This window comes from Macrotis lagotis, chromosome 1 (assembly GCF_037893015.1).
Source record: "Macrotis lagotis isolate mMagLag1 chromosome 1, bilby.v1.9.chrom.fasta, whole genome shotgun sequence".
NCBI classification, from domain to species: domain Eukaryota; kingdom Metazoa; phylum Chordata; class Mammalia; order Peramelemorphia; family Peramelidae; genus Macrotis; species Macrotis lagotis.
Window position 1 is genome coordinate 725,982,675 of NC_133658.1, and position 25,874 is coordinate 726,008,548.

The 25,874-nt window shown below is 35.3% G+C and overlaps 1 protein-coding gene across 9 annotated transcripts in view; it reads right to left on the bottom strand.

The window, feature by feature from the left end:
- PDS5B (PDS5 cohesin associated factor B) overlaps nucleotides 1–25,874 on the bottom strand; it is a 249,318-nt gene that overhangs the window by 186,892 nt on the left and 36,552 nt on the right. For 6 of the 9 annotated variants that reach the window (XM_074216063.1, XM_074216059.1, XM_074216067.1 and 3 more), the window contains exons 2-3: nucleotides 2,800–2,917; nucleotides 1,974–2,100 (exon numbers count right to left, since the gene is read on the bottom strand). In XM_074216063.1, the coding sequence (XP_074072164.1) occupies nucleotides 1,974–2,100; nucleotides 2,800–2,894 (222 nt within the window). In that variant the 5' untranslated portion in view covers nucleotides 2,895–2,917. Of the gene's footprint in view, nucleotides 1–1,973; nucleotides 2,101–2,799; nucleotides 2,918–5,174; nucleotides 8,864–25,874 lie in introns of those variants that run through there. The other 3 variants (XM_074216065.1, XM_074216066.1, XM_074216060.1) reach the window with 2 other exon arrangements.

Sequence of the window (25,874 nt, forward strand, 5' to 3'; positions counted from 1 at the left end):
TATACACCACACAGATGTAAGGCACTGCTCTTTACTTTTCAATTCAATCTTTTCAGCAAGCCCAGATTAAGTAGTAGAGACTATCAGAGACTCTAAAATGATTACTAATCTAATTTTAATGAAAAAATGCTCCAGAAATATGATAATAATAATGACAGTGATGTTGGTGGTAGCAGTGATCATTGTCATAGTAGTGGTGTTGATGAGCTATCCTTTAAGACTATTATTAAGGTTTACAAACCATACACACACACACACACACACACACACACACACACACACACACACACGTTACTTCATTTGATCCTCACAACCACCACCCTAGAAAGTAGGTATATGGATGAGGAAACTGAGGGTGATAGAGGTTAAAGATAAGCCCAGAGTATGACAACTAGGAAGTGACTGAGGGAATTAGCCAAATGCAGGTCTTCTTGATTTCAAGTCAGCTCTCTGTACCACCTAGCTGCCTAAAGATATATACACACAAATACTTCATATCCCTATCCTTTTCATGCTTTGAAGGTGCTTTATACATATGAGGAGCTTACATAAATGGTTACTAAGAGAGGCAATAAATCAACAAGTTATTCAGCACTGACTATATGCCAAGTGCTGGGGGATATAAATACCAAATAGCCTGCCTCCAAAGAGCTCTGACATTGTAATGGAGTAGATGTGGACAGACAGGTTCAAGGTGTATACATACTAATCAAATTTAAGATAACTATGGAAGGGAAAGCTCTAACACCCTGGGGGTAAGGGGGAGGAAAAAATCTCCAACAGGAGTTGTTAACTTAAACTGAGTATAAAAGAAAGTAGGAATTTTGGTGGGAAGAGACACAAAGAGGACAAACAGGGAAAAGGAGACAGAAAAATGTACAATGGAGCTTAGAATAATGAATAAGTCATGGAAAGGTAGGAAAAGACCAACTTTTTTTTTTAGAAAGATTTTATTTATTTTGAGTTTTACAGTTTCCCCCCATTCTTGCTTCCCTCCCCCCACCACCCACAGAAGGCATTCTGTTGTTAGTCTTTAATTGTTTCCATGGTATACATAGATCTAAGTTGAATGTGATGACAGAGAAATCAAATCCTTAAGGAAGAAAAATAAAGTATGAGATAGTAAAATTAGATAATAAGATAACGGGTTTTTTTCTAATCTGAAGGTAATAGAAAAGACCAACTTTCAAAGAGCCGTAAATGCCAAACAACCTTTATAGTTTATACTACAGGTATTACAGGGAGACATTTGAGTTTATTAAGTTTGGGGGAAGATGTGGTCAGAAATACTACATTTTAGGAAAAATCACATTTGACAGTTATGTAGAGGATAGACTAAAGTGAGGAGATGAAAAAGAGACGAAATAAAAAGCTACTGCAATAGTCCAGGTGAGAGATAATATGAGACCTAACTAGAGTGGGAGCTATGTGAGAGGAAATAGGAAGGCATAGCCAAGTGAGATTGTGGAGATCTGACCACTGTATATGTGAAGAAAGTAGTTGAGAATGAAAGAAAGGGTGAGAACTTTAGTGACCAGAAGAATCGTAGTGGGAACCTAGAGAACTTTGGAAAAGGGATGAAATTTTGGAAAGATAATGAGTTCTGTTTTGAACATCCTGAATTTGAGGTATCTAACATATGTCCTATTCAATGTGTAAGAGAACATAAAACTGGGGTTGGATAGATCTGGAAGCCATGTGCAAAGACATAATAATTAAGTCCACAGAGCTGGTGGGATCACCAAGAAGTTGGAGCAGTAAGAGCTAGGGTTCAAGTCCTCCATCTCACCCATAATAGTCAAGTCATTTAACACTTCAGTGATCTTAGCAATTCTCTGATATAGAACAGATACCAATCAGCACTGGTAGGACTTTGCCCACAGAAAGTTCTTTATATCAATGATATCACTGGTCCCAAAAATACAAAATAAAAACGAATGTGGTTTTTTTAAAAGTGAGACAGTACTACTAACCTTTAACCGTCTCACCATCTCTTCTTTAGATATTTTGTCTGAGATCTCTTTGACGCCAGGAGGATAAGTAATTTTTCCATCATTGGCCCTTGTCTTTGAATGAGCCATGATTGAAATATTTTCAACCCTAAAACAAGAAAAAAAATTCAGGTATGTTTTGTATATTCACATATAAATTATTAACTAAATAATACAGGACAAAGAAAATCAATATAGACATACCCCCATATAATCTTGCCCTATAATTCCTGTACATTAATAATATTAGGTTATCAAACATATCCCACCACAAACCCACTGTAACTTCATTAATTTTCCCAGCTCCTGAGCAGGAAAATTACTCCCCTACTCCCTTCTTCACCCTCCCCCACCTTTTGTTTTCTTTTATGATCATAGTTGCATTAAAGAAATTAAAAGGGAATAGTATGCCTATAAAATACTCTCAAGAAAAACACAATCAGAAAAAAATTAGGGTATAGCTATTGCCTGTTATAAAAATTTGCCTAAATTAATTTGAAATGTTACTGATACAATGAAGTGCATAAAAATTAATCTATAGGAATGACTAAGAAAGTTGGAATATATGGATGCAATAGAACATTATTATAAGAAATAATTAATATGATAAATACAAAGAAGTATGAGAAGACATAAAATGAAATGATGCAATGTGAAGTAGAACTAAGAAAATAATATACACAATGACTATAATAATGAAAATGGAAAAAACAAAACAAAATGACTGAAACTGAAGACTGCAAAATTATAATGACCAAGCTTGGCCCCAGAGAAGAGATATGAGACAGTATTTCATCCCCAGCCCTACCCTTGTTGCAGATGTGGGGCGACACTGAATATAATTTCAGACTTGTTCAATATGCTGGTGAGCTTTGCTGAACTTTTTTTCCCCCTCTTTTTCATCCTTTGTTATAAAGGCTGGTTTTCTAGGAGGGAAAGGGGAAGGGATATATGAGGAAATGCAGGTGATATAAAAACAAAAGACCTCAATTAAAGTTCTTTTAAAATTCTTATAAAGTTTTACCCAAAATTTAAATAATTTTGGTTAATCTGACTACCTAGTTCCAAATCTCTTTTGTGGCCAACCTGTTCTTATTGGTGACAACAAAATTCTTTTGCCACTATTTTTCTAGCCTCAAAAATAATTCTTTTCAAATATTCTATATGGTGGTGACCAGTTGGACCACTCACCATTCCTAAACCAACTGCACCCTTTTCCACCTCTATATTACTAACACAGGTTGCCTATACATGAAATGCATTCCTCGCCGAATTGCCTAATGAATTCCACAAGTGCCACCATCCTCCAAGAAGTTTATTTCTACTCCTCTAATTTTTCATATTTTGCCAAGCCAGAGGGTCGGTCATATGGCATTTAATGGGGCAAAAGACCTAAAAGATTATCTAGTTCAAATCCCTTGTTTTTACTGGTAAAGAAAAAGTTTCATTCCTTCACTCTCCAAGAGAGATTAGTAACAGGACCAAAAAATATCTCTTAGTACTTCCCTCCCCTTTCTCATAAAAGTATAAATATATATGTACATCTTTATATATCTTAGTACTTTCTCACTTTTTCATAAAAGTTTAAATATATAAAAGCTAGTAAAATCTATTAAAAGTTGTTAACATGGGGGCAGCTAGGTAGCACAGTGGATAAGAGCACTGGCCCTGGAATCAGGAGGATCTGAGTTCAAATATGACCTCAAACTCTTAATTGCCTAAGTGTGTGAACTCAAGCAAATCACTTAACCCCATAGCCTTAAATAATTAAAAAGGAAAAAAAAGTTGCTAACATTATTCTCACTTAATCTCTCCTCAGTAATTTGTAATCAATCTTCAGCTCCTACCACTTCTACTGAAATCTAGTTGGTAGAGACTACCAAATATATTCCCACTGAAAGATAATGTGATACAGTAGAAAAAGTAATGAATTTATAGACAGAAAATATTAGTTCAATCCTGGTTCTGCCGCTTATTACTCCCTTTTGTACTTAAAGCAACTCACTCTCCCTGTTTGGATTTCAATTCTCTAATCTGTAAAATGAAGGCATTAGTATATACATTGACTTCTAAATTTCCCTCCTGTTCTAAATCCATGACTAAGACTAAAAACTTTTCTTCTGATCCTATCTTTGACATTTCTATGATATTTGGTGTCACACACTTCCTCCTAAATTTCTGAATATCTTCTTTTTAGTGGGCTTCAAAGAGATGCTTGTCTTTATGCCTGTCATTTGTATTATACTATTTGACTCCTTATCTTTATTCTGAAGCTGCACCCCACCCACCCAACCCTGAGTGTTCCCCAAAAGTCTCAGGTCTCATTTCTTCACACTTGTTCCATGATCATCTGATTTTGCTTTGTAGGTTTGAAATCAGGTGTACGTGACTGAATCCCAAAAAATTTTATGGCCCTAATCACTCTCCTAAGCTCCAAAACTAAATATCCATATACATGTCCTACAGACTTCTTAAATTCAACAAGTTCTAGAATTATATGAAATGAGTAAGAGAAAAGAAGCAAAGTCAAAACAACAATATAAAGACTACAAATGCAAACAAAAATACCACCAAAGGCAACAAAATATTATCAAATACAACAGACAATGCTGGTATAGCAAATTATTAAAGTTTAAAGCCCCAAACCTATCTTCCTGTTAAACAGTAAACTACAAAAATAGACATTAAAATGGGCAATCAATAGTTTAGTTCAACAAGCATTTATTAAGCATATACTATATGTTAGGCACTGTGCTAAAGCCTGGGGAAGTATAAGGATTTATTTTTTATTTTATAAAAGAATTTCTAAACCTCAAAGAGCTTATTCTACTCAAGGACTACATAGGTAACATAAAATGAAGTATTACTACAAGGAAAACTGAAATGGGAAGAAAATAAGAACTGGTGGGATAAGGGAAAACTTGAGAAAGAAGATGACTCCTGTTCTGAGTTTTATAGGAATTCAAAAAAAAAAAATGAGAAGTATGACTTAAATATCTAATTGTTTTCATGGAATATTCAAGGAATATTGAACATCAGCATGTTCAAAAAACAATCTAATGACATAATGAACAGTACTTTCTTTTTTTATTAAATATTTTATTTATTTTGAGTTTTACAATTTTTCCCCAATCTTACTTCCCTCCCCCACCCCCCCAAAGAAGGCAATTTGTCAGTCATTACTTTGTTTCCATGTTGTACATTGATCCAGATTGAGTGTGATGAGAGAGCAATCATATCCTTAAGGAAGAAACAAAAAGTATAAGAGATAACAAGATCAGACAATAAGATATCTGGCTTTTATTTTTTTCTAAAAGGAATAGTCCTTGAACTTTGTTCTATCTCCACGATTCTTTATCTGGATATAGATGGTATTTTCCATTGCAGACAGCTCAAAATTGACCCTGATAGTTGCACTGATGGAATGAGCAAGTCCATCAGGGTTGATGATCACCCCCATGTTACTGTTAGGGTATACAGTGTTTTTCCTGGTTCTGCTTAACTCATTCAGCATCAGTTCATGCAAATCCCTCCAGGCTTCCCTGAAATCCCATCCCTCCTGGTTTCCAATAGAACAACAGTGTTCCATGACATACATATACCATAGTTTGCTAAGCCATTCCCCAATTGAAGGACATTTACTTGATTTTCAATTCTTTTCCACCACAAGCAGGGCTGCTATATTTTTGTACAAGTGCCATTTTCATCTTTTTTCATCATCTCTTCAGGGTACAGACCCAAGTAGTGGTATTGCTGGGTCAAAGGGTATGCACATTTTTGTTGCCCTTTGGGCGTAGTTCCAAATTTCTCTCCAGAAAGGTTGGATGAGTTCACAGCTCCACCAACAATGCAATAGTGTCCCAGATTTCCCACAAACCTTCCAACAATGATCATTAACCTTTCTGGTCATCTTGGCCAGTCTGAGAGGTGTGAGGTGGTACCTCAGAGAAGCTTTAATTTGCATTTCTCTAATAAGTAATGATTTAGAGCTATTTTTCATATGACTATGGATTGCTTTGATCTCATCTGACCATTTGTCAACTGGAGAATGGCTTTTTTTAAAAAAAATATGACTCAGTTCTCTGTATATTTTAGAAATGAGTCCTTTATCAGAATCATTAGTTGTAAATATTGTTTCCCAGTTTACTACATTTCTTTTGATCTTAGTTACAGTGGTTTTTATCTATGCAAAAGCTTTTTAATTTAATGTAATCAAAATCATCGTTTGTTTTTGGTTATGTTCTCCATCTCTTCCTTAAGTCATAAACTGCTCCCCTTTCCATAGATCTGACAGGTAAACTAGTCCTTGATCTTCTAATTTGCTTATAGTATTGTTTTTTATGTCTATGTCCTGTAACCATTTGGATCTTATCTTGGTAAAGGGTGTGAGGTGTTGGTTTAATTTAAGTTTCTTCCATGCTAACTTCCATTTTTCCCAGCAGTTTTTATCGAAGAGAGAGTTTTTATCCCAACAGCTGGACTCTTTGGGCTTATCAAACAGCAGATTACTATAATCATCTCCTGCTTTTGCACCTAGTCTATTCCACTGATCCATCACTCTATTTCTTAGCCAGTACCAAACAGTTTTGATGACTGATACTTTATAATATAATTTTAGATCATGGGCTAAGCCCCGTTCTTTTGCACTTTTTTTCATTAACTCCCTGGAAATTTGTAACTTTTTATTTCTCCATATCAATTTACTTACAACTTTTTCTAACTCATCAAAGTAATTTTTTGGAATTCTGATCAGTAGGGCACTAAACACATAGTTTAGTTTTGGTAGAATGGTCATTTTTATCAGATTAGCTCTACCTATCCATGAGCAGTTGATATTTGCCCAGTTATTTAAATCTGCTTTAATTTGTATGAGAAGTGTTTTATAATTGTTTTCAAAAAGATTCTGAGTCTGTCTTGGCAAATAGACTCCCAGGTATTTTATATTGTCTGAGGTTACTTTGAATGGGATTTCTCTTTCTGGCTCTTCTTGCTGTATTTTGCTAGACATATATAGAAAAGTTGAGGATTTATGAGGGTTTGTTTTATATCCTGCAACTTTGCTAAAACTGCTAACTGTTTCAGTAGTTCTTTGAATGATTTCTTGGGATTCTTTAGGTAGACCATCATGTCATCTGCAAAGAGTGAGAGTTTTGCTTCTTCCTTCCCAATTCTAATTCCTTCAATTTCTTTTTCTTCTCTAATTGCTGAACCTAACATTTCTAATACAATATTGAACAGTAGCGGTGATAATGGGCACCCTTGTTTCACCCCTGATCTTACTGGGAATGCCTCTAGCCTCTCCCCATTGAATATAATGCTTTCAGAAGGTTTCTGATAGATACTGCTAATTATTCTAAGGAATAGTCCATTTATTCCTACACTTTCTAGTGTTTTTAGTAGGAATGGGTGCTGTATTTTGTCAAAAGCTTTTTCAGCATCTATTGATATGATCATATAATTTAGTTTTCCTAATATTGAACCAACCCTGCAATGACCAGCACATTGAACCAAGAGACCTCAACTCACATTCCATTTCTAAATATTTATTAGTTGTGTGATCATGAAATAAATTGGCTGAGTTACAGTGTCATTATCTATAAATAAGCGTATTATTTTTTATTTATTTCATGAGATTGAAGTAAAGTGCTTTATTAAAAAGTCATTATGTAATTAAACATTTTACATTTTATATAAATGCAAATTACTATTACCTTCTGGATCTTTTCAAGTTCAAAATCTTGATAGTACATTATTCTTTCTCTCTCACTTTTCATATCTATCAGTAATCTAACTGTTTTTGTCTCCACACTATCCAGAACAAATAACATTCAATGTGGGATAATGTTCTCAGATATTAACAAATACTCTCAAAAGAAATTGTAAAGTATTAACATAAGAAATAATGCTCCTTGGAGGGATCTGCATGAACTGATGCTGAGCAAGATGAGCAGAACCAGAAAAACATTGTATACCCTAAAAGCAACATGCAGGTGATCAGCTTTCATGGACTTGCTCATTCCATCAGTGCAACAGTCAGGGACAATTTTAGGGTATCTGCGATGGAGAATACCATCTGTATCCAGAGAAAGAATTGTGGAGTTTGAACAAAGACCAAAGACTATTACCTTCTATTTCAGAAAAAAAAACCCGTTATTATGTAATTTTGCTCTCTCTTATACTTTTTCTTCCTTAAGGATATGATTTCTCTCTCATCTTATTCAACTTAGATCAATGTATATACCATGGAAACAATGCAAAGACTAACAGACTTCCTTCTGTGGGGAGGGTGGGAGAAGGGAAGCAAGAATAGGGGGAAAATGGCAAAACTGAAAGTAAATAAAATCTTTCTAAAAAAAAAAAAACAAATAATGCTCCAAATCACAACTAATAAGAAAAATATAAACTAAGACAACTATGAGATTTCACTCTACCCCCCAGAAAATAGGCAATAATGACCAAAACTAGTAATAATCAAATCTATAGAGCCTGTGGAAAGACAACACATAGTAATAAACAGTTGATGGAGCTTAAAATTCAGTGCCATTTTAAAGAAAAATTTAGAATTAAGCTTTAAAAATAACTAAAATGTTGAAGTTTTTGATAAAGGATCCCACTTAAGTCCAAAGCTTTATCCCCTCAAACAAAAAGTCAGACAGAAAGATCCCATGTACACCAACATATTTTTAATAGCTTTTGTGTGGAAAAAAAATAGAAACAAAACACAAACTGAAATGGCGAATGGTGAACGGAGAATGGTGAAATAAATTCTGATACAGTAACATTAAGAAAATGATATGAAGAATACAGAGAAGCATAGAAAATATATTCAAACTGTTAAAAAAGGGAAATAACCAAGAAAAACAATATACAATCAAAAATGAATGCTGAAAAAAAGTATAATGCCTCAAATTTGGCTCCAAAGATATAAGAAATAGTTTACCCTGCTTCTTTGCAAAGGAGATTGATTACAGGTATGGCATACAGCATATGACAATCAAATTGGTTCAATAGGTTACTTAAGGTGAACCACGTGTTTCCTAATTGTTACCCTTGTTATAAAGATAGGTTCTCTGTAAAGAAATAGGAATAATATATTTGGAATGTCTGTAGAGAAAAGACAAAAGAAAATAATAATAAAATTTCCTTTTTTGAAAATTGCCCAAAGGAAGAGGGGAGGGGGCAGCAGGCAAATCTGATAAATGCACAGGCCCTGGAGTCAGCTTTGACCTTAGTTCAAGTCAGGATTCAGACAGTAACTAGCTATAAGAACCTGAGCAAGTCATTTAACTTTGGTTGCCTCAAAAAAAAAAAAAAAAAAAACAGAAAAGGAAAAAATTGTATGTCACCCTTGCAGAAGTATTCTAATCCAAGATTTTTCCTAAGACTTGTCCATCCCTCAACCCCACCATGCTGACCCACTCCTCTAAAAATTTATACTTGCCCCTTTTTAATAAATTCAAATAAAGGACCCAAAATGTATAACAGATTCTCATGAAAATTTTGTATAAATAGAAATTTGGAAAAAGTATAATTACTGATATTTTCACAGTTGCTTCTTTTTTTCCTAATTTTGTAATAAATTCACAAATATTTAACAAATATATTTAATAATACACATTAAGCAAAGTTAATAAATATTCATCAAAATTTCTTTTTGGATAATAATAATAATGATAATGGTTTTTAGTCCTTTCTTTCATATGCCTTCAGAAATTATTTAATGCTCTCAACATCGTGACACCTATAGCACAGACCTCTTTATGTACTAGATTTCGTCTGGCTACCTTTTCTATATATTCATAACAATTAAGTTTCATGTTAAAATTAAGTTTGGCCTTATCTCGGACAAAGCAGCTGCAAAAATAGATAGCGTTAAAAGAGATAAGGAAGGAAACTATATCCTCCTAAAAGGTACCATAGACAATAAAGAGATTTCAATACTGAATAGATATGCACCCAATGGGATAGCATCCAAATTCTTAGAGGAGAAGCTGACAGAACTACAGGAAGACATATACAGCAAAACTCTACTAGTGGGGAGACCTCAACCTCCCTCTCTCATATCTACATAAATCGAATCATAAAATAAACAAGGAAGAAGTTAAGGAGGTAAATAAATTGTCAGAAAAACTAGATATACACTTATAGAGGAAAGTGAATGGGGATAGAAAGGAATATACCTTTTTCTCTGCAGTATATGGTACTTATACAAAAATTCACCAAGTACTAGGGCATAAAAACCTAATGATCAACTGCAGAAAGGCAGAAATAGTGAATATATCTTTCTCAGATCACAATGCAATAAAAATCATATGCAATACTGGGCCAAGGAGATAAAGATCCAGAACCAATTGGAAACTGAAGAACCTCATTTTAAAGTATGAATGGATCAAAATTAAGTTGGGGGGAGCGGCGGCTAGGTGGCACAGTGGATAGAACATCGGCCCTGGAGTCAGGAGTACCTGAGTTCAAATCTGGCCTCGGACACTTAATAATTATCTAGCTGTGTGGCCTTGGGCAAGCCACTTAACCCCATTGCCTTGCAAAAACTAAAAAACTAAAAATAAAAAAAATTAAGTTTGGACTTCACCATCCACAATACTAAAAAAAATTATTATTAAAATATTATTAAAATCTCTCTAAATTTTTCCATTTTAAAAATCTTTTTTGTTATTTATTGTGGCTTATTAAGGCTCTAGTGATAGCTTCATTAATCCTGCTTCTCTCTCCATTCCTTCTCATTGTTTTGTGAAGCAACATTGCCCACAATCTTCCACCATCCTTTCCCTATAGCACCCTGTCACATTTCTTCCCTTAGCAAGATCAATGTTTGCTGGTTGGGGTGATTTCTAGATTCTTCTATAGTCTTATCATGGAAAACCAATAAGCATTTATTACAAATAGACTATGTGCCAGGAACTGTGCTAGGTATGGAGGATCAAAAGGATATTTATTAAATGAGGCTGATTTTGATTTAAATAAAAAACTGATTAAAATTCATTTATATTTTCTTATAAAATTATTAGAATCTATTTCCTTTCATCCATTCATTTTCCACTTTTAGCACTAAAAAACTCATTTAATTAAGTTGGAATCGCATTAACTTCACACAATAGTATCTCCTCATCGTTATTCAATTTCTTACCTTTATATTAATTAAGATCTTTGTTCCAACAGGTTAATGGACATAATACACAACACAGACAGCAAATTCAGGAGAGACTGACAAAGAAGTTGTTTCTAGTCCACTAAAATATAACAAATCTCACATTTTGTGATAAATTTTTAGTTCACTATGTGAATAACTTTCCTCAAGAGGAAGAATAGATGATGTATAGAAATAATGCTCCTGTGTAGGCTCCAAGACTTTTCCTGCCTCATTCCCTTGTTCCTGAATCATTTCTTTCATTGTTTTCACTACAATCTCTGCATATTAATGTGCTGTTTTAATCTGCAAGGTCAGCAATATCTTCCTAATATTTTTCTTCCATTTCATCCCTTGCAATAATTGTTAGTGGAAAAGCTGCAATTGTTTTTTAGTCTTTTTATACCTATCCATGAGTACTGAAATATAAGATGATCGAATGTCCAATGAAATAATGCACAATAAGACACAAAGACCATCTTCTGTGCCATCAAAACAGTGTTTTTGTGAAGATTATTAAAAAATGGCATTTTAAAATGTATCTATATTTTTTAAAATCATCCCATCTTTCTAGGAAAAAACTGCAATCTTTCTTTACTCTGATTATTTGGCTTAGTATTATTATTATAGATCCCTATAAGACTAAATTGTATTATGAATGACAGTGAAACCAGTTCCAAAAGACTTTATACAAATATCCAAGTCACAGCCTCTCAGAATCTCACACTTCCCTCAATAAAGGAACCTGAGGTTATATTATCAATAAAGTCCCTTCTAGTTCTAGTTCCATTAAAACCTATGAAATTAAGGGAGAGGCACAACAGTTTTATTCTTAAAAATATATACCTTAGAAGATTTAAAAAGATATGGTTATCTCTAAAAATCCCAAATGAAGCAATAATTTTATAGACATAAGAGTAAAGTGACTCAACTTTTCAGTCTGAAACACTGATTGTTTGAAGAAAAATTCCCTGAAACTAGTTCCCACTGCAACCAGTAGATGGTACTCTCCATGCAGCCCAGCCTAGTGGACCATGATTAAACAGAAAAGTGAAGTCTGTCTGAAGGGGATACAACTAAACATTGGGTAAATGTGTATAATAAAAAACAAAAAATAAAGGTATACACAAAATGAACTAATAGCCCCTTTAAAATCTCAACTAAAAGATACTGTCACATATTTTATGTAAAATTTCTCAAATGAAAGGTGCTATACTCATATATGGATAATGATCATCCTTTACAAACATGATACTGACATACCATTAGAAGAATATGCTTTTTTTATACCTATTCCAGATTAAATGAGTTCCTATAGGACAATATGTAAATTTTTCAATTAAAATTTATTTCAAACAGATACTTCTCATTTAAGGCAATCTTTGTGTTTGTGTGTGTGTCTGTGTGTGTGTCTGTGGGTGTGTGTTTGTGAGTGACTATATGCTCCTCTAATTTATCTTTTTTAGTTTAGAATTTTTTGTATCTCATTTTTTTTTAATTGTCTTAAAGGAACCACAAAATACAGCAAAACAACTGTCAAGGATAAGGTAAAATGTCATGATAAAGGGGTGGTTAGGTGGTGCAGTGGACAGAGCACCAGCCCTGGAGTCAGGAGTATCTGAGTTCAAATCCAACCTCAGACACTTAATAATTACCTAGCTGTGTGGCCTTTAGCAAGTTACTTAACCCCATTGCCTTGTTAAAAAAAAAAATTCATGATAAAGACCTAGTAAGGGGAGCCTTAACAAAGATAGAATCCAAAACATTGGCAAGGATGAGAGTAATTCTTAAAATACTTATATTTAATATAAAATTCTAATACCTCAGGCCTAAGAGTCATCCTGTACTCCTCATTCTCTCCCCTTCAGTCCTGCCATTTCTAGTCTGTTGCCAAGGTTTATTAATTCCCTGTTTGTAACAACTCTTGAATCTTTTCTCCTCTGACACTACACCATTCTTAATCATAGCCCTCATCCCTTCACACTTTGACTGTTACTGCCTTCTGGTGAGTTGGCTAGCCTCAATTTCTTCCCACTGCAATCTATCCTCCATTCTGTCACTAAGGTGATTTTCCTAAAATATAAAGCCTGTCATGTCATCCACTACTCAATAATCACCAGTGGCCTCCTATTGCCCTCCGAAGAAGATATAAAAGGCTGTTTAGTATTCAAAACCCTTCATAACCCTTTTTACCTCACTAGTTTTCTTATATCTTAATACCCTATATACACATACTCTCTGATCCAATGACATTGATTTCCTGGCTGCTCCACAAATAAGACCCTCCCATATCTCTTGACTGCAGATATTTTCTCTACTGTGCCACTGCTTGGACTCTCACTTGGACACCAAATATCCTTAACCAGTCAATCTAAAATCCCCCCCTTCAAGAAAGTCTTCACCAGCCTCTCAATTTCAAACCTTTTTTTCCTTCTTTTTAATTATTTTCAAATTACCTTGTATATGGTTTGCCTTGTATTTGTTTGGACCCATTAGACTGTAACTTCCTGTTTTAATGGTGCTTAAATAAATGTTTACTAACGGGTAGCATAGGACTCACAAACTGCTAACACTCTCCCACAAGTCTTTCCAATGGCAGCTATTATTTACTTGAATTTAGATCACCCAACTGCTCATTTACTATCACATAATCTTATCTGATTCCTGAGAAAGTACAAGTATTATTTTCCCAATTTTACAAATGAAGAAACTAGAGTTCGAAGTCACATTGTTACATAGTTCATGATGGAATAAAGATTTTCAGACCATACCCTACCATCCTTTTCATTAAACCAAATCCATTCTCAAAGGATTAAAGTTCTAGGAGATTGCATATAAATAAAACTATATTCAACAGGAGAGAGAGAGACCGACCCAAAACTTAGAACAAAGCAATCTTTTCACTATTACCATTCCCAAGACACAATACAGAGAATCAAATTGGAATTTTCAAAGTATTTCCTCTTTCTATTCTTTTTAATCCCTTTCTACTTCAACTGTCCTTTACAATAACATGTAACTGAATCCTATATATACATACATACACATGCACAAACAATTGTATGTTATAGAAAAATATCAATTTTTTTAAACAACATATGAACCATTGCAGCAACCTGCTAGTTAGGTACTAAACTTTCAAACTGATCTTTCTAAAGTGCAGGTTAACCATGTCACCTCCTGGGCCTCTACTCAATCAACTCCCTACTACCTTCAGGACCAAATATAAAATTCTCTGATTTTTAAAGCCCTTTATAATCTCATCCTTCCTATCTTTCCTATCGAATACTTCATTCCCTTCCTTGTACTCTGGAACACTAGCTGTTTCTCAAATATAACAATCTCTCCTAACTCAGCATTTTCACTGACTGTCTCCCTCCTGCCTGAAATGTTCTCCCTCCTCATCTCTGCCTTTTGGAATTCCCGATTTTCTTCAAGTCTCACCTTCTGCAAAAAGCCTTTCCCAGTTGCTCCTCAATCTTAGTGTCCTCCCCCTGACACTACCTCTAATTTATCCTGTATATAGCTTATTTGCACAATATTTTCAAGTTCTCTCCATTAGATCAAAGTTCCTAGAGAATAAGAACTAGGGTTTTGGGGGGTTTGTTTTTTGCCTTTGAACCACCCCCCCCCCCCCAGTGACTCACACATAGAAAAAGGGGATAATAATAATCAGGATAATTCAAGTAGGGGGAAGTAACTAACAGGGAGATTAAGAAAAGTTTCCAAAAGAAAGTGGTAGGAAGGAAGGAAGAAAAAGGATTCTAACAAGGGAAAGTGTGGTAGGTATGTATCCTAGGAATATGGCACACCTATGTAAAGCTACAGTGGCAGTATGCTGATTGTGGAGAACAACAAGAAAATTGTGAAAGGGAGGGGGAGGCTAGGTGGCATAGTGGATAAAGCACCGGCCCTGGAGTCAGGAGTACCTGGGTTCAAATCCGGTCTCAGACACTTAATAATTACCTAGCTGTGTGACCCCATTGGGCAAGCCACTTAACCCCATTGCCTAGCAAAAACTTTAAAAAAAAAAAAAAGAAAAAAAGAAAATTGTGAAAGGGAATATAAAATAACAAACTTAGAAAAGCTGAGCTGGAAAATGGGAACTAAATCCAATAACTTACTAAACTGCATACATCTCTTGAGCCAGCAATACTAATGTGCTAGGCATATATGGTCAGATAATAAGTATTTATTAGGTATCTACTATGTGCCAGAGGGCAGCTAGATGACACAGTGGATAAAGCACTAGTCTTGAAGTCAGGAAGACTGGAGTTAAAATTCAGATTAAGATATTTACTAGCTGTGTGACCTTGGGTAAATCACTTAACTCTGATTGCCTTGTATCCAGAACTATCTCCAGTTCTCCTGATTCACATCTGGCCACTGGACCCAGATGACTCTAGAGGAGAAAGTGAGGATGCTGACTTACCCATCACTCAAATCCAATTTGTATGCTTGTCATGGCATCACTTCCCTGATGCCATGATCTTCTTTGAGAATGAAGGACAACCATATTATGTGCCAGTCATTATGCCAAGTACTAAGGATCAAAGAAAGGCAAAAGATAAAGTTCCTGCCCTTGAGAAAGAGCTCACAACTTAATGAGGGAGAAAACATGGAAAACAGAAAATACAAATTTGCTATATACAGGAAAAACAGGAAATACTCATGAGAAGGAATTAGAATTAAGAGAAATCAATAAAGTCTTCCTGTAGAAGCTACGATTTTATCAGGGATTTAGAAAGAAGTTAGTAAAGAAAGGAGGCAAACATGAGGAAGGAGAGCATTCTAGGAATGGGGGCAGGCAGAGAAAATGCCTCAAGTCTAGAGATGAAGTATTTTGTTCCAGGAATAAGGAAACCACTATCCTTGATTTGAAAATAAGCAGAAAAGGTGTAAGACTGAAAGGTGATAGTAGTGGAATGAAATGGGGGAAGTTGGTTATGAGGGACTTTGAAAGTCAACAGAGGATTTTTGTATTTAATCCTGGGGATGATATGGAGAAACTGGGGTTTATTAATAGGAGGTGGCGGGGGGGGGGGGTGTTACATGGTCAGAATCCATGCTTTGGGAAAATCACTTTAAAATGACTGAATGGAGGATGGACCAGAGTGGGAAGAAATTTGTGGTAGGCAGAACCACCAGCAGGCTATTACAATAATTTAGGTGCAAGATGATGAAGCCCTATACCAAGGTATAACAGTGTCAAAGGAAAAAAAGGGGTATTTTGGGGAAATGTCATAAGGGTGAAATCAAGAGGCTATGGTAACAGATTGGATATGGGGAATGAGATAGAATGAGGAGCTGGGGAAGATATCTAGGTTGAGAGCCTGAACAGGAGAGAAGTTTAGAAGAAGAAGGAGGGATAGAGAGAAAACTAAGGAGTTTCATTTTGGACATTATTGAGTTTAAGATAAGTAATGAATATTCAGTTCAAGATGTGTGAAATGAGTCTGAGACCTGAGACTGGAGGTCAGCAGAGAGATAAGACTGAATAAAGAGATCTGAGAATCATCAGCATAGAAAGGATAATTAAATCCACAGGAGTTGATGAGACCAGGTGAAGAAGTACAGAGGGAGAAAAGGGGGGCCTGGATAAAGATCCAACAAAGGAAATAAAGTCTAACAATATTATAGAGGAAAAGCAACCATATATACAAAAATATTTAAAGAATAACTTTTTGTTATGGCAAAAAAACAGAAACTAGGAAGGTCTATCAAATGGGAAATGACAAATTCATATAGGTATATGAATGCAATGATACATTACTGTCAATAAGAAATGATAAATGAATTCAGAGAAATTTAGAAAGACATATGAAATGATAGAGTGAAGAATATATGCAATAGCACACTGTAGTAAAGTTAGAACTCTCATCAAGAACAATGATCAACTATTTCAAAAGATACAGATAAAACTCTTGATAGCAAAGTAATTATCTAGATCCAAAAAGGGAGACATTTTCAAATATGAAAATTAATATGGTCGCGTATGAATCAATTTTGGCTGACTTCTTATTTGCTATTAGGGAGGAATTTTTGTGAGGGGTCATGTCATGATAATGATCATGACATCAACAAAGTATCAGTAAAACATCTTAAAATACACACAACAGACCAGTAGGAAATGTAGGAGACAAGAGATAAGAACAGTTTTATATTAAAATGTAATATACACTTTCTATTGAAAAACTATACATATTTAAAGTTTATTTTTCCTTTCTTAAGTTAAATGTTTACACTAAAACTCATAATAAAGAAAAAAGTTTTTAAATGGGAGAAAATAATCTGAAGTCAGACTGTGAAGGGCTTCAGAAATCAGGCTGGGGAGTCCATATTTTAACCTAAATGTCATAGGAGACAATATGGAAGTGGCATATTTTGCTTCAGGAAAACTATTTGGGCAGCTATATGGAAGATTGATTGTAAAGAGTAAAGGAGACTGGAAGCAGGGAAGCCAATTTAAAAATTACTATAATAGTCTAGGTGAAGGGTGTTAAGAACTGAATTAGTGCAGTAGTACCCTTAGGAAATGGGAGAAATTTTCAGAAAAGAGAAGGATGAATCAAATGGCTCCTTAGTTGAAAACCTAAACGATGATGGCAACTCAATAGAAAGAAGAAATATTGGAGGGGAAAGTTTAAAAGAGAATATAAAAGCAAAGAGACAATATACAGAAAAGTCATTCTAGAGGTACTGTTATACTATACTTGTTAAATTTATACTACCTTGTTAAATGATTTTATATGTGTGTGTGTACACATATATTTACATAAATCGTTTACATTTGTTAGCACTTGAAGTTTACAAACATTACAACTATCCCAGCTTTCTGGGGGTGGTCTACAAAAGTGTTTTCCCCCCATTTTACGGACGAAGGCATTGAATTTCAGAGGTTACAAAACTTGCCCACTATGGCACTGCTATATTAGCAGAGTCAAAGTCAGATCTCCTGACTCCCAAACCTAATGTTCTTTTCTCAGCACAAACTAAGATATAAATAAGGCAGTTATAATAACAAGAAAATATAATGAACTTCAAGTTATAAGACCTAATTTCAAAGCCCAACTCTTGTCTTTCCTGTATTATTGTAGGAAAGCTTCTTAACCTCTCTGGCTTCAGTTACCTCCTCTGTAAGATGGGGGAAATGACCTAGATTATGTCTAACATCCTTTGCAGTTCTAAATCTATGATCCTTCTTGTTCATACTACTAACAAAAAAAATTATTCCTATGCCCAAAGGGCAACAAAAATGTGCATACTCTTTGATCCAGCAATACCACTACTGGGTCTAGACCCTTTAGAGATGATTAAAAAAAAGGGTAAAAACATCACTTGTACAAAAATATTCATAGCAGCCCTGTTTGTGGTGGCAAAGAATTGGAAATTAAGTAAATGTCCTTCAATTGGGGAATGGCTTAACAAACTGTGGTATTTGTACATCGTGGAACACTACTGCTCTATTAGAAAGGAGGGTCGGGAATTCAAGGAAACCTGGAGGGATTTGCATGAACTGATGCTGAGAGATGAGCAGACCCAGAGCCCTGACAGCAACACGGGAGTGATCATCAACCTTGATGGACTTACTCATTCCATCAGTACAACAATCAGGGACAATTTTTGGCTATCTGCGATGGAGAACACCATCTGTATCCAGAGAAAGAATTGTGGAGTTTGAACAAAGAAAAAAAAAAACCAATTATCTTATTAGGTAATTTTGCTCTCTCTTATACTTTATTTTTCTTCCTTAAGGATATGATTTCTCATCACATTCAACTTAGATCAATGTATACCATGGAAACAATTGTAAAGACTAACAGACAGGCTCTGGTTGGGGGGGGGGGGCCAAGATTAGGGGGAAAATTGTAAAACTCAAAATAAATAAAATCTTTCTAAAATAAAAAAATTATTCCAATGGATGGAGCATTAGACAAACAGACATTTATCTCAGTAAATAGGGTGGGATTTCTCTAACTAATAAGTTTTAAAGAATTGAGATCCTTTTTAAAAGCTTTGAGACCATTTCAAAACAAAGCACCTTCTATATATTTTTCATTTCACTAGACTATTTCAACAACAGGTTAACTGCTGGCTAAATTCATCAGAAATACAAAAATTTTATTATGTCAATAAAATATTATATTGCAGTTACAAGAGCCAAAATCAGCATGCAGTTTAAATGCATGACTCGTTTTTTCTTCCACTTTTCTCTGCAGTCTTTAAGAAAAAAAGATCCTAAATCCTCATATTTTGTACCTTTGTGACAACATATCCATTTCTATTATTCTGAACTTAACACCAGTGGAGAGCTGCAAAATGTAAAGCAGAATCAAAGAAGAAGAGTTATACAGTAAATCTCTTATCTAGCTTGCATTTCCTTTTAATTGTGGATATATAATTCACATATTACAAATTCAACCTATAGCTTTCAATCATTCTCTCTGTTCTTTTCTGAGCATTTTTTCCACACTTTACTTATCCATTTCAATGGTTACCAAAAATTAGCAGAAACTGTTTCTGAAAAATAATTTTAAACCTAAAATTATATGAAAACTATAGACTGGTATCAACAGAAAATACACAATTGCTTTCATAAAAGAACATATACCAACAAATATTTGAGAAAACCATTAGGAACCTGCCATAATGTAAACATTTTGGTGGGAAAAAATTTAATAACCTTAGGATAGTTAAAAAAAATTTCTAATGTACATGGCCAGATTTATTATTTATATTATTTATCATTTAGAACTGCAAAAGACCTAAGATGTTAGCTAATTCAATCTCATTTTAGTGATATGGAAACTGAGGCTTAGGGAGTTTAAATGACTTGTCCAAGTTCACAGAGTAGGCAAGAAAGGCAGAATTTAGCTTGCTTAAACAAATTACAGGAGGCAAGGAGGAAAAAAAAATTCTGTTCTAAATGCTGAAGTGAAACTCTCAAAATGGCCTTCTTTCTTGCTGAAAATACAAAAAGGCAAAGAAAAAACTTCAGAAAAATCTTTAAAAACTGGAGAACTTATACAATGAAACAACTTGTGGTTTTCTTCTTTTAAAGGCCTGAGCAAGTAAGACAGACCATGATTTTTTTATGAGCTCTCTAGTGGGAAGCTGATTAATGTTCATAATTACTGAAAGCACAAAGTTAAGATAACCATGTCCATTGGGGATAATTTTTAAGATCAGTTAAAAAGATTCAAATTTGGAAATAATAAATTTTGCCTCAGAGATGTTCATTAACTGGATACTACAATGAAGATATTTAACAAGCTAGTAAAAATTGACATTTAAATTATCATCTCTATTACTGAGTCAAAAAATAAAAGTTAAAAAAGAGTTAAGATCACAGTCAATTGACGATAGCTAAAACTTCTCTTAGGCCTAAAAAAATTATAAGTAATTGCTAACGAAACATAATTCTTTTTTTTGTTTGATTTATTCTAGTTTTTAAGAGTCCTTTGCTTAGGTAAGGCTCACTATTTTCTTTTGTTTTTAATTTTCTTTAATTTATTTTATACATTACTAAAATATTCTTGTTTGAGAGTAAACATTATACCTCCCTCCCCTGATGAAGCATAATTCTAAGAGCTATAAAATGTATCCCACTAAATTAACTATCATCTCTATAAAATGCTATAATTCTGTAAGTATCTTGCAGGAGAAATTTTAGCTCTTTACTAATGCTTATCACTGCACTTAAATAAACACAGGCATTTTTTCAAGTTAATAATGAATATTATATCAGATACCCTTTATTTTATGGCAGAGTCAGTTTATGGCACAAGGATGTACAGAAAATGACATGTAGGTAAGAAATAGTTCTTGTCCTTGGGGAGCCTACTGCACAAGTAGGAGGATAGGAAACTTCATCAGAAAATTTTAAAACATTTTACATGAACAAAATCAATGAAGGAAAAATTAAAAGAAATGAGTGGGGAAAGTGGGGATTCAGATAAGGCAGGTTAGGTGGTTCATGCTAGAGTCAGGAAGACTCATGGTTTAAATCCAGCCTCAGAAGCTTATTAAACCCTGTTTGTCTCAGTTTCCTCATCTGTGAAATGAGCTAGAGAAAAAAATGGTAAACCATTCCATTATCTGACAAGAAACCTTCAAATGGGGGGGGTCCACAAAAAGTGAACTAACAACTAAACAACAACAAAACAATTTATAGGTAACTAATATATACAAAACCAAGAACTATTCTCCAATAGATAAATGCTCTAAACATTTGGGGAAAAAAAAGATTTAAAAAGTACAAACAACAAATAAAGCTATATTCCCAAAGAGGACATAATTAAATGCATGTTAAAATAACTGAGACAACTTTATAACATGGAAATTGACAAAGATGACAAAAATTAAAGAAACAATGGTAAAGAGACTTGAATAGTCCAGTTATTTTGCATATCAATTTGGAATTGCATAAAAAAAAGGCATATTGCCTTGACTTCACCTGCCTCTGAGTACCCATTCCATCAGCCTTTCTCTGAAGATCTGCAATTCCACTGCAACCAGAATTCAACTCTGCCCTTCACCTCCCCCTTCAGCTACACTCAGATGCCTTAACTCTCGAACAACTCCACCTCAAAATCAAACTTACTTAAATTCAATTCTTCAATGATTAACATACTGCCACCAGATCATCCCATTCTGAACCTCTGGCTGCCATTCTTTGTCCCCCCATAAACTGTTCCTTTATTACCATTTCCTTCAACTCAATGTTCTATATATCCCACTCTAAAGCCCTTCTACCTATACTCTCTAGAATATCTGATCCAGAGATAACAAACTTGTAATTTTTTGCTTTCTTTGTCCCTCCCTCTTCTTGCACTCTCAGCCTCCTGATGACAAAAAAAAAACTATGGATATCCTTTCCAGTACCGACTGTATTGGGAGTGGTTACATGTTGGAATGCTTCAGGCTCTCTCTCTGCCACCATCACTCAATAACCCCTCCTCCCTTACACAATCAAGATTCTGGTGGTTATTGCCTATCAACATCTAGAACAGTCTTCCCTTCCTTCCTCAACAAGTTCAGTGCCTAGTTTATAATCTATGCTCCCCAATTCCTGTCCTAGAACTATGCATATATAATACTACTTCAACCACTCTAACCTTCCATTTCTTGAATTTATTTATTTTCTGTAACCTATTCCTCTACCTCACCTCAGCTATACACAGAAGTCATACTCTAAGTCTTGTCATCACCATAAATGTGCCAATTCCATTTCATGAACTCTGAAACCCCCTTAATTAATCAAAATCTATTGACATTCCACTCTCCCTCTGATCTGCAAACCCAAACCCTTTCTCCTTGTGACCCCCACGTCCTTCTATCGCTCAATTCTTTCCCAGGTCATCACCCTCTGGAGTAGCTATATTTTCTTGCCTTCTTGATCTTGACCCTTTGGTGAATCTTTTCTCTCAAATCACTTGTGCTTTATCCTATGGAAAATCTGACCCACCCAAACTTCAGTCCAGGATGATCATCACCAACTACTACCTTCTATTACCAGCTATTCCACTAGGGGCAAGTAAGTTGCCCTTTATCTGTTTCCTCATCTTTAAAATAGTTATGACAATAGCACCTACCTCCCAGGCTACCAGAACTAAAAGAGAGAACCACAGGGCCTGATCCATAGTATTTGCTGCAGAATAAAGTTGGAAAATACACTAGAACAAGCTGACTATATACATTATGAACTGTTATCACCAAATATCAAGCAGACCCTAATTGTATAAGGCAATATTCAAAGGATTGCAATACTTTAAGGTAGCTAAGTGATACAGTGGGTTAAAGTTGACTTGGAGTCAAGCAGATATGAGTTTAAATCCAGTCTCAGGTATTAATTAGCTTAGTCACTTAAGGGATACAAAGTCACTTAACCTCTGAATGCTTCAATTTCCAAAAATATAAAATGAGGTTGTTAATAATAGCACCTCCCCCCAAAAAATAGCCCACAGGGTTATTATAGTAAAGAACAAATGAGTTAATGTTTGGAAAGTGTTTAGCACAGTGCTAGTGCTTAATAAATGCTTTTTACTCTCCCCCTTATAATAACCCGCAAATCAATCCACTTATTAAACTATAGTTGTTTTCCAAAATTTTTCATCCTTCCTCAAACCTTTCTTAGTTTTTCAATTTCTCAGTTGAGAATCTTGTCTCATAATTCATTGGGGGGGGGGGGGAACTGAGGCTACTGGCTCTCTTTCCCCCAGTCTTCCCTGGTCTTTAGAGACTTGAGACAGGCTATTACAATGTGAAAAGCACAGTACAAGTAGGCAAGAACTCCAGGTCTGGAGGTTAGATGATCGGAATTCAAATATGGCCTCACAAATTTACCAGCTATTCCACTAGGGACAAGTTACTTGCCCTCTGTCTGTTTCCTCATCTTTTTTTTCTTTTTTCTTTTTTGGCAAGGCAATGGGATTAAGTGGCTTGCCCAAGGCCGCACAGCTAGATGATTATTAAGTGTCCGAGGTGGGATTTGAACTCAGGTCCTCCTGACTCCAGGGCCGGTGCTCTATCCACTGCGCCACCTAGCTGCTCCTTGTTTCCTCATCTTTAAAATGGATATGACAATAGCACCCATCTCCCAGGGTACCAGGACTAAAAGAGATTATTATAGTGCTTAGCACAGGGCCTGACAGAAATGTTAGCTATCAGCAGCAGCAGTAAAAAATGTGAAATACTGCAGGCCTTCACCGAAGTGGTGCTTGTGTCAGTGGAGAGAAAGAAGCATTTGAAGAATCAAGTAAAATCAACAGGACTTGAAAAAATACTGGACCTGGGAAGTGAGAAGTTAAGGCTGAGATCTAGTTCATGAACTTAGGTGACTGAGAGGAAAGTGATGCTCTCAACAATCATAGAAAATAAGAGAGTAGGGGCAGCTAGGTGGCGCAGTGGATAGAGCACCGGCCCTGGAGTCAGGAGGACCTGAGTTCAAATCCCACCTCGGACACTTAATAATCACCTAGCTGTGCGGCCTTGGGCAAGCCACTTAACCCCATTTACCTTGCAAAAAAAAAACAAACTAGAAAATAAGAGTGAAAGGTTTTGTGGGAAATATAATAACTTTAATTAAGGTGTCTATAGGATATATATTTTCAAATTTTACATTTTAATTTTTAATTTTTAAAAAGTTTACATTTATATTTGTTATGTCCAAAAAGCAGTTGGAGATGTGAGACTAAAAATAAGATTGGATAAGTAGATCTAAGAATCATCAGCATAGAGAAGATAGTTGAATTCAGAGGAGGGGATAAGATCATCTTCTGAAATGGTATAGGGAAAAGAGGGTCCAGGACAGAGTGCTGGGAGACACTCACCTTTAGAAGGCATGACCTAGATGAAGATCCAGGAAAGGAGTCTGAGAAGAAGTGGTCAGACATATAAAAGAACCAGGAGAGAGCAGTACTACAAAAACTTAGAGAGAAGGAAATATCATGGAGAAGAGGGAGATCAACAATGTCAAAGGCTGCAGAGAAAGATGAGAACTAAGAAAAGGCCACTACAATTAGCAAGTAAGAGATCAATGGTAACTTTGAAGAAGGCATTTAATTAAATGATGACATCAGAAACCAAACTGCAGAAACATGACAGTCTAAAAGAAATAAAGGCTTCAGTTGATCAATCTTCTCAAAATTAGCCACAAAGAGAAAGAGATATATGATAGGAGGACTAGTAACTGGGATAGTTGAATCAAATGAGGCTTTTTGAAAATTGTTAAGTCAGGAGGATGTTGGTAGGAAGGAAAGAAAGAAAGGAGAATTTAGGAAGAGCCTACTGTGTGCCAGGGCTACACTGTACTAAGTGCTTTTTACCATTGTTATCTCATTTGATCTCCACAATAACTACGGGAGGGAGGTGCTGTTATGATCCTCAACTTACAGTTGAGAAAACAGAGGCTAAATGATCTGTCATCCTGACCCCCAGGCCCACTGTTCTATCCACTGTGCATCTTGCTGTCTCTACGTTTGTAAATCAGTAAGGAAGTACCAAACCAATAGACAAGGAGGATTAAAAGCAAGTAGGAGGGGGGAGGGGGAAATCTGATGGAACAGGATCATTTGTGCAGGTAAACACATGCATATCCTTGGCATGGAGAAGGGCCAACATACTATGGGATGTAGTAGTGAAGGCAGAGATAGTAGCAGAAGGCATCTGGGCAATACAAGATGAGGAAGAAAGGAGAACAGAGAGATCTCAGCAAATGGTCTCAATTTTTTTCCAAGAAAAGTATGAGGCAAAGTCTTCAGTTTGAGTGGGTGTGGGAAGGGGAAGCTATCAAAGGATAGAGGAGAATGAAAAGATTTGTGATTGTCAATTGAGTAGAGAAGTATAAAGGACTGCCAGGCCACAGTGAGGACCCAGTTGAGAATATCTGACATCAATCTGTAAGGGACCTAATCAATATGGTTTTGTTGATTTTTTCTAGCTTATTCAGCAGCTTATGAATGAGAACAAAGGCAATAGATGGGAGGAATTTAGTAGAGAGATAGATCAACAATAGGCGAAGTGACATAAAAGAGGTCAGCATGGAGCTGAACTGGTTCACTACAGGGAAAAGATGGGGAATGGAGGAAAGTGTACATGTTGCAGGGGTGATGGCCTGGGAAAGAATTGGAGTTGTAAAGATTGGAGGGTCCCAAGTGAGGATAGAAGACAGAGATTGCAGGAAAGCCAACCTATTATTGTCAGTTAAGGGAATTTCAGGTTCCTCAACAGGTGAATCA